Source organism: Drosophila arizonae, chromosome 3 (genome assembly GCF_054131065.1).
Source record: "Drosophila arizonae isolate 15081-1271.41 chromosome 3, UAZ_ARI_1.0, whole genome shotgun sequence".
In the NCBI taxonomy this organism is placed as follows: Eukaryota; Metazoa; Arthropoda; class Insecta; order Diptera; family Drosophilidae; genus Drosophila; species Drosophila arizonae.
Genome location: NC_142923.1, coordinates 6,042,718 through 6,058,231, shown reverse-complemented (window position 1 = coordinate 6,058,231; position 15,514 = coordinate 6,042,718). Strand labels below are relative to the sequence as shown.

Below are 15,514 nucleotides of genomic sequence, written 5' to 3'. Positions count from 1 at the left end.
CATGGCAAGGTGAGGCTGCAGTGTCGCTGCTCCTACTACTCCACTGCCTCTGCCTCTGCCTCTGCCTCTGCCACTGCCTCTGCCGTTGCCTCGCGCTTTATTGGCCGATTTCATCTGGCGGCTCGATCAGGTACGTGGCTGCTTCTTCTAAGCCATGTGTTTGGCCATGTTGTTGCCCTTTTGAAATTTATCTAAGCTTCACTTGACACTTGTCGTTGTTGTGCAGCTCCAGCTCTTTGTTGCTGTTGCTGCTGCTGTTGTTGTCGTTGTTGTTGCTTTGTCTGTTGCAGCCATTGCCAACGCTGTCGGCGTCTTGAAATTTCCGCAATCTCGCGCCTCTAAAGCACCAGCAGTTATCATTAGACACTGCGCTGCTCTTCAATTTTCCACTGATTTAAGTTAGCCACACACACCCTTGGCACATACACACACACACACACATCACGTGTGCAGTCTGCCTTCTCGCTATCGCTGCTCCTTTTCCTTTTTTCTTTTATTTGACGTAAAATTCTTCTGTGTGTTTTTTCCTTCTGGCTGCGCTTCATTCAGCTCCATAACTTGCGATTGCACGATCTGCGCGCAGCCCTCGCGCTGCTGTGACACTGCGGCATATCGAGACGACAACAGCAGTTGACTTCATTAACAGCTGCAATTGGATAAAACAATGGATATAGTCGAAGGAGCTGAGATGGTGTCTTTAATTATATAAAAATAAATAGAGACAGACTTACTCGGGCTGAGTAAAGCAGATGAAGCACAGATGTGAGTTTCGGTTACATACATAAAATAACCTCAATTTCAGATATCATATTGAATATAAACAAATTTTATTATACGCTGAGTATATGACACTTAAAAGACTTTTAAATTAGTTCTCTAAGATTATATAATTTTAGAAAATTAAATAATATTAAATACATATTTTTTAATGTATTCATACATTTATTTATTTATTTTTTTTTTATACAAATTTTAAATTATTTGATAAATTATATTTTTGGAAAAATTATATAATATTCGTATTTTACTGTATATTCTATGAATACATTTTGTTAAATAATTAATTATTATTAAATATTTAAAACAAATATATAATAATTACTAATATTTATTTTATATTATTAATACAAATATGTTACACTTTTTATGCTTATTTTTTGATGAAAAGTTAAATATTGTACATAGTAATTTAATTGTTAAAATAATATTGATGAATAATAAATTCAATAATTAAATGATATCCATGGTAGCGCAAATAATACAGTATTAGTAGACGCCATTCATTATATATAAGATAAATATACGTAAATAAATGTATTTCTTAATGATAATATAACAGCTAATGGAAGCATTATGTAAGGAACTCTTTTAGATTGGCAAATTTAAGTTTTTTTTTTTAGATTTTTACTATATAAATAACTCTCTACTGCTAAAGCCCTTCGAACTTGATTCACTCAGACGTCAACCAACGACGCCCTCTGCAATTCGTCTTAGCAACTTCAGAGCATCTTATTTAGCTTTCATATATATAATTTTCTTGCTGTTTCTGTTTGCCACTTGGATTGGCTGTCAACCTGGTGGAGCAGTTAATGGGCGAGCCATAAATGCGAAATGTAACGCTTTTCTATCAATGCCAATGCCAATTTGAAGAACTCAATCAGAATTCAGCGGCAATTCGTTGCGCCCAAATGCATGCGGTATGCCGCATGCCACATGCCACACGTCAACGCAACGGCCCTTTTTTGGGGCGCTGACTGAGATTATCTTGTCCGATTGCGTTTACAAGCCAATGTTATTGGACTGCCCATAGCTTCCTTTGGTCATAAACGCAATTAGAAGAACAATTGTTAGACATGCAAAGCGTCCAGCCACAGGGCCCTTTAGCCATGCGGCAGGCGTGGCCATAACAACGATTGCCATCTGTGGCTGGGGCCATGGCGACAGGCTTACATTGCGACATGGACACCGAGAGCCTAGGCCAGACCAACCCAGGCCAGACAACTTTGTGGTGCGTGTTTATAACTCAAATGATCAATTACCCTGCACAAGGATTTGCTAGCTGGTCTCGTGGTCTTGCTCTGCTGGGGCAGGCAGTTTAATAAACTCTTCACTCTACGCCATGTTAAACTGTCTCACGCCTGGCTTGTTGACTTGTGAGAGAACTTTTGTTTAGACCAGGCTGAACTGCACTGCAGCTGGGTCTTCAACTGACTTGGCATAAAAATAATTATGTGCCCAAATATCAGTGCAATATGTGATTAAATGTTTGGTTTAAACTAAAGAGAGAGAGAGAGAGAGAGAGAGAGGGAGAGGGAGACAGTGAAAAATTGACATTGTCAAACTGCCATCATCTGTAGCTTTTACACATGAAACCTAGTTGGATCTAGCTGAAATTTTGAAAGACTTCTTTCACAACAAATTTGTGGACTTCTCTTGAGATAGAGACTATATTTGTAGCTCCCGTTGTATTTAAGCTCCTCATTCGACGCAGTTGTACACGTTTTAGCATAAACATTTACAAGCAGCTTCCATATGTTTCTGTTCCATAAAAGGGCTCCGCACAATGTAATTTTCAGCCCAAAAGTATGCAGCATACTTCGCTTGAAGCCAACTAAAATCCACCTCAGCTCCAGCTTTACAGCTTTTAGCCTTAGCTGGCTATTTCTAACTAAATTATAATCGAATGTGATTCACGCATTTATCATGATTCATGACAGCAACTATCACAGCTGCAAGCTGTGCTTTACGTAGTTTATTTCTGTTTGAGCTGCCTATGAATATTTCAGTGCTAAAAATGTTGTGTCATGTAAAGTTTTACTGAAATTAATTAATTATATTTACTAGAGGAATAAAAACTTTGGTAATATTAGATCAGTTGGATCGACAATAAAGGGAATTAATATTTATCAACAATTTACCTGATATTGTAAAAACCTATAATAGCTCTAATATTCAACATAAATCTAAGATTTCTCTCATTTCCTGATATTAATAATTATAACTGAAATAAATATTAATTTAAATTTCTATATTCTAAAAAATATATATATTTATATACCAAAAATTAAATTGGTAAACCCTCAAAATAAATTATTGATTTACTCACAATAAAGTCTTTTGAAAAAAAAAAGAAATGATAGTTCAAGAATTTAAGAACTGTGGGATAGCTTTTCTTTCTGCCCGAGCTAGATTTGTGCACAGCACATCACACTTGGAATCGGATGCTGGACATTTGCATGTATGGATGGCCCTTGGCTGGATGCTAGACCTGGACCCGGAGTGGTGTTGAGTCAAGAAACTGGCACCCGCACGCTCATTGCTTGTATTTGGCTTGTTAACTGCGCATGTTTACTTTATGTTAAATTAAGTTGAGAATCGTGCAATGCAAATCACAGCGCAGTGCCAGTTTAGAAATGCTGCAGAACAAGAAAACGCCAGACAACGACTACGCTCGCATACAATTTTCCAACTCTTTTCTAATTGCCAAGAGTCCAAGATGAAGTCGAAGCTGAAGCTGGAGCTGGAGCCAGAGAGCTGGAGCCAGAAGAGCCACGGCTACTGTCACTGATTGCTTTGCATACAAAATGAATTAATGTCATTGAGGAAGAAGATGTTGCCAGTTGGCAGAGCAGCAGCAGCAGCAGAAGCCACAGAAGCTACTGCAACAGATCTCAACCTTTAGATTCGTTTGCTGCTTTATAAAGTTTGCTTTGGCCAACGGCCTGCGAGTGCTACAAATTTGAATTACTGGCTGACTTGCTTCCTTTTCATTATCTAAGGGTCCCAGCCTTTGCAGTTATCAAATGCAGCGCATCAGTCGTCAGCGAGAGAGGCTAGACCAAGAAACAGTTTGTGGCTCCGCAAACACAGATCTATCTGCATGATTTGTTTGTCTGTGCCCGTCACACACAATAATTAAAATGCTTCTGCTTTTGCTTCTGCTTCAGCTACAGCTGGATTGTTTATGCCGCCTAGATAAATGCAACTGGCAACTGGCAACTGGCATCTGGTAACTGCAGTTTAGATAACGCAATTATCTTCTTATGCAAATTTATGATTGACTGACTGACTGACTGACTGACACATTGAATCCCCCAACCAATCCATGTGAATGCCATGCCAAATGCCATTCAACCTTTCTAAGCTCTTTGTTATAGTTTGCAATGCGCTCAGTTTGTTGCCTAAGTCTTTCGTTTTGCGCATTCGGTTCAATGCACTCCATGAACTTGTTATGTTCTCCCACTGCCACGCCTACTGCAGAGGGCAATTGTCATGCAACATACAGCAGCTGTCGCATGTTACATATAGATTAGATAGAAAATTGCTTTGAGCTTTTCATAGAATCAGCTTCCACTTGAGCAAAAGGCGGAATACAATAAAAGAATTTCTCGGGTATTAAGATAGAAAGACCTAACGATATTTTCTGAAAAGTGCTTTTATTATAAATTCAAAATTTGTAAATTGAATACATGCCCCCGAAAGCTCTACCTCTCACTCAAACTCTTCCTCTCTCTCTCTCTCTCTCTGATTCTCTTTCTCTAATCAATTATAATATTTGCTTCAGTTTCGTTTAGCTATTCGCTATCTTTTTATGACTTTATGTAAATGAACCAAGTAAAGAAATTTCGAAAACAAAAATTTATTATTATTCCTGATTTGCATTTTATTATGGTTGGCATAAGAGTAAAAGTTATTTATATTTTCGCTTAAGAATGGCGCTAAATGAGCTTTGACCTGCTATATATTAACCTGCCTGTGCGTTATAGAAAGAGAAGCATAAATCAGAAATGAATCTTTGACTAATTGATTTTGGTAAGATTTATGAGTTTTGCTTAATAAATCCAATAATGAAATTAGGTCAAGAATATAAATATTTATAGCGTAAAAGGTCCCATAGATTATATGTAAGTCAGCTTATAATGAAGAAGTCAAGGATTCACCAAACTAGTAAATCAATGTTATTATCTAGAGGTTTTTGATTCCTAACCATAATTTATTATATCTTAAAAATAGAATTAAATTTTGTCCATTTTCGCCAATAAATAAAATTAATTATATATAAATTATATATAATGATTTAATTAATCTTCTAATATTTGTGCGCTTTGTGCCAACTCATAATCAAATAAATTGTTTTTAAATAACTATAATATAACTAAATAACTGTATAGAATATATATATTTTTTAGGCACAAATATATGCTTTTGTACCGCCAAATTGGGTACAATTTGTTAATTATAAAATTATAAAGTTGGTAATTTGCGCCACATGCTGCATCATTTGCGACCGACATGCGCTGCTCTCTTTTTTGTTATTTTAATAACAATTTATTATGCAGTGCAGAATGTGCCCGGGGCGCAGCATTTTGGGGGCAGAACCCAAGAGCGACGACATTCCAGGCGCACAAAATATGAGTGGCCAGCAGGCGAAAGGAGGAGCACGACTCCAGCTCGATCTGCTCGCCGCATAAACTTATGCGAGGCAAATAAATACATATGTATACCATGGCTATACATATAAATATATATATATGTTATAAGAGCCGTTTGCGAAAATAAACTTCAGGTAAATTATGCGCAGCAGCGTGAAAGCAGGCGTTTTGGCTGCTGGTTAATGATGATACCAGATAACCGGCACTTAAAGGATATTTATGCTGCAAAAGTGAACGACACAATTTATGCTGCGCCAAGAATATGGAATCGGAATGAAAGCCACTCGAAATTCGCCAACTCAGCGAGTTTCGTTTTGAGTTTGAGTTTGTTCTGGACAGAGCTGGGTCACAGGCGGCTCAACGACTGCAATGATCATTATGTAGATGATGATGATGCTGGTGACGGCGACGATGAGTATGCCTAAGCCTCTCCAGCGACACATTAAAAGTCCATTAAGTTGCAGCATGCGCGGAGGCGGCTTACAGTTTGCTCCACTTTATTTTGAATATGCAAAAAAAAAAAAAAAAAAAAAAAAAAAAATTTAAGAAGTATAAGTAAGAGTTCTGTAAGTAATAGATATGACACTAGCGAATACCCTATAGACAATTACAAAAAAAAAAAAAAAAAAAAAATTTGTAAAATATTTAATATATTTTATAGGTATATTAAAAATGTAGTCAGCAAACTTTCAAGAAAATATTTAAAATATTTTTTTTTTTTTTTTTACCATCTAAAATTATTGAATAGAATTTTTAATTATTATTATTTTTATATAATACTGGAATGATACGAAAAACGGTGAAATATGATAAAAACGTATTACAAATAATAAATCTCTACAAAAAATATTTTTTATAAATTTTATAAATTTCTATCTAATATGAATAATATAAATTTCTTGTATAATGATATCTATACCTTCCTCTATCATAACACCCCATCACACACAAATACAGGGTGTTAAAAACAATAATGTTGAAAAGTTTATCATTTTGCGTTTGGGTTCTGGCTGTGAGCATCTCTTAAAGTTTTATGCAAATAAACCTGAAAGCAAACAAAGAAAGCGGAGAAAGACAGCATGAGCGAACGAACGAACGACAGAAAGAAAGGAAGAAAGAAAGAAAGACACAAATTGCGCGATCAGCCAACTGTTCGAACAAGCAATAAAACATTCATATTTAAAATTTGATGCTGAAGCAGAAAGAAAACAAAGAAGAAGAAGCCGGGCCTGAGCTGCTATAAGTAGCGCGCGCTGTTCAAACAGCCAAGTCAATTGCCACCCAAACAAACTCCAGTCAAGATGCGTCGTTATCTGGCCCTGGCAGCGCTGCTGCTGGCCTGCAGCCTAACCCTGGCTCAATACCAATACCTGGCGCCGCAGCACACGCTCCGCGAACAGTTTGGGGATGTGGTGGAGCAGCTGGTGGAGGAGCCGGTCAGCGATGTGAAAGCACGTCCTTCGCGCGTTGGCTGCAGCACCAAGGCCAATTGCTGTGAGTACCAAATGGACATTGAATTCTATCTTAATTTACGCATATATCAACTCATGTGCTTTGCCTTCCACAGTCTGCGGCACGCCCAATGTGAATCGCATTGTGGGCGGCCAGCAGGTGCGCAGCAACAAGTATCCGTGGACCGCTCAGCTGGTCAAGGGCCGCTACTATGCCCGTCTCTTCTGCGGCGGCTCGCTGATCAACGATCGCTACGTGCTGACGGCGGCGCATTGCGTGTACGGCAATCGGGATCAGATCACGGTGCGTCTGCTGCAGCTGGACAGATCCTCGTCAGATCCGGGCATTGTGCGCAAGGTGGTGCGCACCACCATCCATCCCAAATACGATCCCACTCGCATTATCAACGATGTGGCGCTGCTGCGACTCGAGTCGCCTGTGCCGCTCACTGGCAACATGCGTCCCGTCTGTCTGCCCGATGTCAATCACAACTTTGATGGCAAAACCGTAAGTTCAGCGAGACTCAGCCACTCTCTGTTTACTCTAATCTCTCTCTCTCTCTCTTTCTCTCGCTCTCTTAGGCCACCGTTGCTGGCTGGGGCCTGGTCAAGGAGGGCGGCACCACTAGCAACTACCTGCAGGAGGTGAGCGTGCCGATCATCACCAACCAGCAGTGCCGCGCCACACGCTACAAGGACAAGATCGCCGACGTGATGCTCTGCGCCGGCCTGGTCAAGTCCGGCGGCAAGGATGCCTGCCAGGGCGACAGCGGCGGGCCACTGATTGTCAACGAGGGCCGCTACAAGCTCGCCGGCGTCGTCTCCTTCGGCTATGGCTGTGCTCAGGCCAATGCCCCAGGCGTCTATGCTCGCGTCAGCAAATTCCTGGACTGGATCAAAAAGAACAGCGCCGATGGCTGCTATTGCCAGAGCTAAGCCTCTTACCCACCCACTCCCCCTTCAACTGTCTTGAACACTTAAATTATTTTAAATTATTTCACAAACCATTAATAAACTGATCACGAAACATTCCAGAAATGCGATCTATATAAAGATATTAAAATCTAGTGAATGTAAAACCCCGAGCCTCGAGACATTTTCGGCTATTACGCCAAATTGAGTATGTCGAAATTCTCTGCTCGAGTCGGAAGAGCTGAGAGAGAGCTGCTTTTGGGGTATTTGCTGGTGAATTATGGAGCCACCCTCATATATTTAGCGGAATGATTAATGCCTGAAAATTGTTGCAGCCTACTACATGCTGATAGCTATCTCGTTCACATCATAATCGCTGCGATGCTACGCCGTCTCCTGCTCCGTCTGCTGCTGCTGCTGCTGCCAAGGTACGCTGTCAATCAGCCGCAGCAGTTGCCGGCATAATTTGTTTTGACTCATTTTCATGCGCAGCTCATAAATTTACAAGCGAGCCCAAGGAGCAGCAGCTGCAGCTACAACTACTGCCGGCTAGCATCCGATGCTGGTGCTGATGCAGATGCACGTGGACATGTGGAGAATTCTGCATAGGACGTTGCATTGATTTACTATGTGAACACTTTATGGCTGTTTAAGTTGTTAAATTGAATTAAGATGAAATAAATTCTCGAGCAATTTTTATGTTTGTTAATAAATTTTGCATGCTCCTGCTATAATTTGAGCGTTCGGCCATGCCAGGCTATGCCCCCACTCGCCACTCGCCACTCGCCCCTCCACTCATCGCTCGCCCCATAAATTCAAAGCCACTAAAAATAATGCAACGAAGCGCGCCAAGACAACGCGCAGACAATCGAAATAAATAATTCATGCGTATGGGAAGAGTTGAAGCTGGATTTGATTTTCTTTTCGATTTTTATTTTGCTCATTGTTTTATTTTTTTGTATTTTTGTATTTTTTTTATTTTGGGCAGTGCCCAGGGGAGCAACTACAAATGGAGTGTGCAGGTCTGGAGATATTGTGGCACTCGTTGCATGTTTGCATTTTAGATTTTTCACACCTCTGGACTGGACTGGGCTGGACTGGCTGGTGGTCCCTGTTCAAAGCAGCCGCCGGCAGTCAGCCGGCCAACCTGTCCATGTACTTGGCACTTGAGCAACAGAGGGAGAGAGACAGTGATAGAGAGAGAGAGAGAGAGGGAGGTAGAGGAACGTCTGGTAGGGAGTGCTGTTGGAGTTGTACTTGAAAATGGAGTTGGGAGTTTATCTAATGCCAATGTCCACACCAAATTTGGCATTGCCTTTTCAAATGTCTGACCGCGAATTTGTCGTGACTTGTTAATGATACGTTTGCAGCAACGGCAACTAGAGGGAGGAGCAGCAGGAGCATGGGGAGAGCAGCAGGAGGCCGCAGCTATTGCATGGTCAAGTGCTCAAGTGTTGGCATGTCGCTTAAATGCTACACGCGGCATCGAAGGCATCGAAGGACGGTGCCATCTTTGGCCAGGCATGCCAGCGAGTAGAGTAGTACTTAGGGCCGCGAGCCTATGTTAATCATGACTTGGCTCTTGCCTGCGAGGCTATCAGTTTTCATTGATTTGAATAGTTTCTTAACCATGTTCAGCTCCAGTCGCTTGTCGTGCAGTCGCAGAGCCAAAACTAAGACGATTTTCAATTTACAACTTGCAATAAATATTTCCATCATGCTTCCTCTTCTTCTTTGCAATTTTTTGTTGTCTTTTTTATTTTGTTTTATTTTCTTATTGTTGTTATCCAGCAGCCACAACAGTCGCCGTCAGCATCAACTTGTTCGCCGCACAATTTATGAGCTGTTCCCAGCTACAGCTACAGCTACAGCTACAGCTACAGCCACAGCTTCAGCTACATGAACCGAATCTGGAATTGTGATAATTAAACTGAGGCAGCCAGCATAAGAGTGAAAACAAAATGATTTAGCTCCACTGTGAATGCCTACAGCACTTTGAACATTCTTCACTCTTATTTTAGCCACTTGTTTGCTGTCGCTTACTGCCAAACACTTTTGTATGATGAGTCCGCAGTGGGTAGCATCTGCTCAAAGTGCTCTCCATTAATGCTTCTCAGATCGTATGTAAAAGTATTTGTAATATATTTTATTATATATATTCTTCCACTTCAGCGCAAGCTATATATATATTTGTGACTGGACAGGTGTAAAAATAACATTTTGAGTTATTAATAGCATATGCCGTGTGAGTGTTACCGCATGTCTATATTTATGTTTTTACAATTATGGTCAGGCATAGAAATATGCTCTCAATGAATTCGGAATAGCTGCGCTGAGTAGTTTTTGGAGTAGAGAATGCCGCTTATTTCGGTCATTAAGAACTATTATGGACAAATGTAAAAAACCAAATAGTGTCTTTTATATGTAATAATATGTATATCCATTGCAACGATAAAATGTGTTCATACACAAATTAAATTTAAGCACTGGATTGATGATATCCTTTAGATAAAGGATTAATGTACATAGTAATTTAATTTTTTAGATCAATTTTTTTTTTTTTTTAAGTAAATGGGGCTAATACACAAATAGCAATCTGTCAAAACAGTCAACTCATGAACTTCTCACCATTAATATAATTATATATATACATATATATATATATATATATATATATATATATATAAATATTTTATTATATTATTATTTATTTATTTATTTATTGTTACAACGAATTAATTTTAAATAAGCCAGAGCAACAAAAACCTTCAGGCAAATTATATTATTATGTTACTTTAATGAATTTAAAAAACATATTTTTGTCAAAACCTACTATAAATAACTAATTATTGTCAATTCAATTTAATGTTGGCAATTAATTGGAAGCTCTGATTGTTGTAGATTGCCTCAACTTCATGTTCTTCCACTGATAGAATCGGATAGAATTTATCTACTATGCTCTAAGCTTAGTAAATTATAGTTAATTATAGCCAGGAGCTCTACAAGTTCGAGCTACATTGGACATTGGAGCTTGACCTTTTGACAATAGCGAGAAATTAAACTAGAGTTTAAACTAAAAACTAAATGGGTTCATTAATTTTAACTAGACTTGAGGAAGATTTTTGTTGTTTCAAAGTTGACTAAAAAGATGAAAGCGAATAAAAGCCTTAGATTGTGAGTTGAAGCATGAACAATACAAATGTTACTTCTATTACTTTATGTAAAATTCAGCTGTATAGACATAAAGTATTTGAGATTACAAATTTTCGAATAACAGAAAATACTGGGTCTATCTAATATAAGAAATTTAAATAAAATTTGTAGTAAAATTTACTACAATTTCAACACTTTCATCATGATTATGCCAAAAATATGACGAAAAATAATTAACTTTCATCAGATTTTCGATAGTCGCAAAAATACTTTCATAATTATATTCTGTTATGCCAGAAAGTGTCAAAATTTGTCAACCAAATTAATGTTTGCTCGAGTGACGCCAAATTGTGATTCCACAATTATATGACAGCTAATCTAGAGCTAGATCTGGAGACAAAGTCCAGACACCTGCTTTACTGCCACTCGAAGAAAACTTGGATTTCTGTATATTTCTTTTGATTTATAAAAATAATGCAAATATTTTGCATTGAACAAAAAAATTCCAATTTTTATTTTTAGAGCGTTTATTTTTTTTTTTTTAATCCATTTGAGACCAGCCTTAACCGTCACGTAGCCTCGCAGCATGGCATTTCCGAATTCATATTTGCGTAAATCAAACATTTTTGCTTTATTTACAGATTTTCAGCTCCTTTTGTCTCTCTGCGGCTTTGCAACACGTCGCACGCTCAGGGATCTTTGCCATGTTTGCACGTTGCACATTTATTTTAATTTCTTGCTGATCTTTTGCAAATAGGCTGGGCAGCAGAGGAGAGATTATCTCGCTAGCTCGCTCGCTCGATCACAGGCACAGCTGGGACTGGGAATGGAGCTCGTTTGGCTGCCTGCAAACTGCTCATTAGTTTATTAATTAAGTTGTGTTCGGCTGGGCTCGACTCGGCTGGGCTGAGGCAGCTCATTCAGCTCAGTTAGCTCAGCTGCCTCTGTTGCAGATTTATTCCCGGCCATTATGAGAATGGTCTATGGCAGGGCAATGGCTGCAGTCGCTGCTTAATATTATTATGCTCGTTGCGGCATTTATTTTAAATTGTTTTGCCCGGCCTAATGATACCCTCGCACAGCGATGGCCCCAACGGCACTTAAATCGACAGTAGTTGCGCTTTAACGCCTGGACCTGGCCCTGGTTCTGGCCCTGGCCCTGTCCCTGGCCCTGCTTCTGGCCACAAACTCATCCCCATTCGCGCGCTAAGTGGAAGGTGTTGAGAAAATGCACAAAAATTAATCATTTTATAATTACTAAATTGCCCAAAGGGCAACATAAGCAACAAGCAGCAAGCCAAAAGCCAAAAGCGAGAAACAAACCGAAAGTTGAGCAATTTTCCAACTCCAAGAATTTAGCATTTGATGAGGCGCTAACGAGAAATGTGGGCGATGCTAACAAATGGCTCTACTCTAAGCATAGGCATCTCGCTTTGGGCATCTATGGGTAGGAGCCAAAGACATATGGAAGATGACGTCATCCGGTCTTTAGGCGCAGCCAGCGCAGTGAACGCCCCACAGCGATCAAATCGCACGACCTTGACGCATTCTGCAGCGCATAACAAGCGGCATTCGGTTCAACCTGATCTCAGGTGCTCCTGTGTGTGCGCTGCTCTCGCTTCGCTTTTCACAATTTGCACGCGCTCCAACATTTTGATACCCTGAACCCATTGAAAGTGGAGTAGTGGGGTATAGTGGTTTTCTCAAAATGTATGTAACAGGTAGCAGCAGAAGGCGTGGCATACCTTATCGAATATACAGTGGAATACTGATAGTACTAAGGAAGGAAGGAAATCAGTTCATTTTTTTCTTCGATTTACACAGAAGTTTAACTTTTCGAGAATTATTGAGAACGAATTTCTATCAAAGGGATCGAATTTTGTTTCGATTTGTCGCGATTTTCGATATAGCGAGGTACGAATTATCGACTGTCATCAGTGTTACGAACTGAGTCTGCCTGTCCGTATACCTATCTATCTAAAAGCGTCAGTTTTAGAACTGATAATAGCAAATGACTTGAACATTTTTGTTTTACTTCTGTGCAGAGTATATCAGGGTATCTAATAGTTGATCAGTCTCAACTACAGCATTCTTAGTACTTGTTTCTGATGAGTTTGTTTAGTTTGAAATATGTTTTCTATACGTGCGTCATGTTTTGTGGCCGTCTCTGCTACGACAGCTCTGGGGCCGGCAGTCCTTGGCGGCTGTGCCACTATAATTAAAGGTATTGGTAGGCGTTACTATTGGCTCAGTTGGAGCAGGCGGCGGTTTACTGAGACAACGACTGCTGCTGCTGCTGTGATCTGTGATTTGGCCTGACATTTCGCTTGTGCTAGCTGGCCCATTGCATAAGTGAAATAAAAGCTGAAGATGAAGCTGAAGCTGACTGAAGAGCCTTCATGTTTCACACAGTTATGCAAGTTTCCTGTCTGCCCAAAAAATTCTTAAGAAATTGCGTCTTAGTTTGGGCTTTCGGTCTAGCCATTAATTGTGCGGCGGCAGCTTCTGTACTGTGGCCACAAAAAGCCAGCGCGTCCAATTTTTCGCTGTCCACAGCGGATGTTGGCCACAATTTGCTCTTTATGCCACTTCCAACGCCTTCACCTGAAGCCATTCGCTTTGGCTGTTGCGCTCGGCCTCTTCTGAATTAATTAGCACTCTTGCCTCAAAATTAATTACACCAAATAACAAGTTACACTCCAAAGACCGACTCTGACTATAGCTGACCGGCTAAGCCAACCCCCCAGCTATTTCGAAAGCAAAATTCACTAAGAATTTCCGAAGAAGAGTTTTAATTCAGACACACACAGAGCATTGTGCGCTCCGAATGATTTACATTTTAGTTCTTCATTTACACAAAGCTCTTCACTTATGGCCACTTGCTGGGCATTGGGGTTAACAGCTCTGTTACGGATTAAGTACCAAAAAAATAAACTGGGTTAGTTGCACGAAAGAAAAAAAAAGAAAAAATTATTTCAAGGTCAATTGATGTAAACATTGGAATTGGTCAATTTTTGTTAAGAAAGAATTTTTACAAAATGTAGCTTATTATATATGACTAATATAATCTATTGTTTTTAATGTATAATCTATAAATTTATATTGAAATGTATATTATAATATGTTTAGCCCATTAAAATTACTTGCTGGTATTTCAGCGCGATAGATCTAAACAAAAGTCCACAGAAATGATATTTTCTACTTAGGCATATATCTTGGCTGTCTTTAAACTAATCAAATGTTTTATATTCATTCTGGCATTAAACAGAGTTCTCTTTTTTTTTAATATTTAAAGTTTATAAACAAGTTTAACTTGAAGCAGAAATATTATCGTTTCACTCCTAAACAAGCCTGTCTGTCGATAGGCCTCTATGCCCGAGTATTTATAATTTTCTCGCAACGAAATTTAAATTTTCGTAAAGGTTGTCCCCCTGCTAAAAATCCGTCTCTCAATTTAAAACAACTATTTCTCTCTCTCTCTCTCGCCGAGCTATCACCACTTTTATCTACTGCTGACGATCATTCTTCTCGCATGTAGGCTCCAAAATCCAACTGAAAACCTCTTTAATCACATGATCTTTATTTTAAACAAGCATTTATTAAAATTACAGCATTACAACTTGAAAGTCTATCATAGAAAAATAAACAGAGATATGCATCTGCTGAATACCAGAGAAAGAACTTTTCTCAAAATGCAGTCATATTTAAGAATTCTGCTAGAATTTATTTATGGCATTCCATTGCACTAGATTATATAACCACAGGAATGCCAAGTGTATGTGTGTGTGTGGGTGTGTGTGCGGTAAGCCCTATAACAATGGATTTCCAGCAATTCAGAATGATTTTAATTGTTTGTTTGCCTGCAATGTAAACGAATGTCTGGGGAATGGTCTCAGCAACGGGGGAGCTGCCAGCTGAAGGTGCTGGTAAAACAGTCAGAGAGCATGCGAAAACTCAAAGGTAAGCCATGGAAATCAAATTGCAGAACTCGAGCGTTGAGAAAGCACCGTTAATGTGACCCGACGTGCGCGGCAATAGATAAAAATGCCCAACAAAGTAACAAAAACACATTCAGCAGGAGACAGTCACCGAGTCAGTCAGAGAGTTAGCGAGTCAGCGAGTCACCGAGTGAGCTTAGATAGATAGATAGAAGTTACAGGCAGTCAGTAGTAGTAGTAGTTGTTGTTGTTGTTGTTGTTGTTGTTGTTGTTGTTGCTGTAGCGGGCGGTCCGACCGCAAGCGATGACCTCGTACAGAAAACTAAGTCAGGGCAGGCGAAAGACCAAACAAACAAGCCAACTGAACAATCAGCCGCTGAAAAATTACCAACAACAGCAACAGGAACAACAACAACAACAACAACAATATCTGACGTCTGGGAGTGGGATTCGGGTGTGGGAGTGATGAGAGAGTGCACTGAGAAGCCACAACAGAATCTACAGCAATTGCCATGGCCATTGACACAGCTGGGCAAGAGTTGGATTGTTTTTGCTCTTTGGGCTTTCGGCAAGCCCTGAGAGATGGAGCCTTATAAGGCGAATGCTAGGAAAGCACGATATGCATACG

The 15,514-nt window shown here is 39.6% G+C and overlaps 1 protein-coding gene across 1 annotated transcript; it reads left to right on the top strand.

The window, feature by feature from the left end:
• Positions 1–6,678: 6,678 nt before the first annotated feature.
• On the top strand, positions 6,679–7,921 carry LOC108612113 (trypsin-1). Its single transcript, XM_018005014.2, has 3 exons — positions 6,679–6,926; positions 7,000–7,391; positions 7,466–7,921. The coding sequence occupies exons 1-3, from the start codon at positions 6,734–6,736 to the stop codon at positions 7,817–7,819; spliced, it is 939 nt and encodes a 312-aa protein (XP_017860503.1). The 5' UTR covers positions 6,679–6,733; the 3' UTR covers positions 7,820–7,921.
• The last annotated feature ends 7,593 nt before the right edge of the window (positions 7,922–15,514 follow it).

Bases quoted from the DNA above. Each gene is read 5' to 3' on its own strand.
- LOC108612113 (XM_018005014.2), top strand. From the start codon at position 6,734: ATGCGTCGTTATCTGGCCCTGGCAGCGCTGCTGCTGGCCTGCAGCCTA. The intron at 6,927-6,999 runs GTGAGTACCAAA...TGCCTTCCACAG, and splicing joins CAGCACCAAGGCCAATTGCT to TCTGCGGCACGCCCAATGTG. The intron at 7,392-7,465 runs GTAAGTTCAGCG...TCGCTCTCTTAG, and splicing joins ACAACTTTGATGGCAAAACC to GCCACCGTTGCTGGCTGGGG.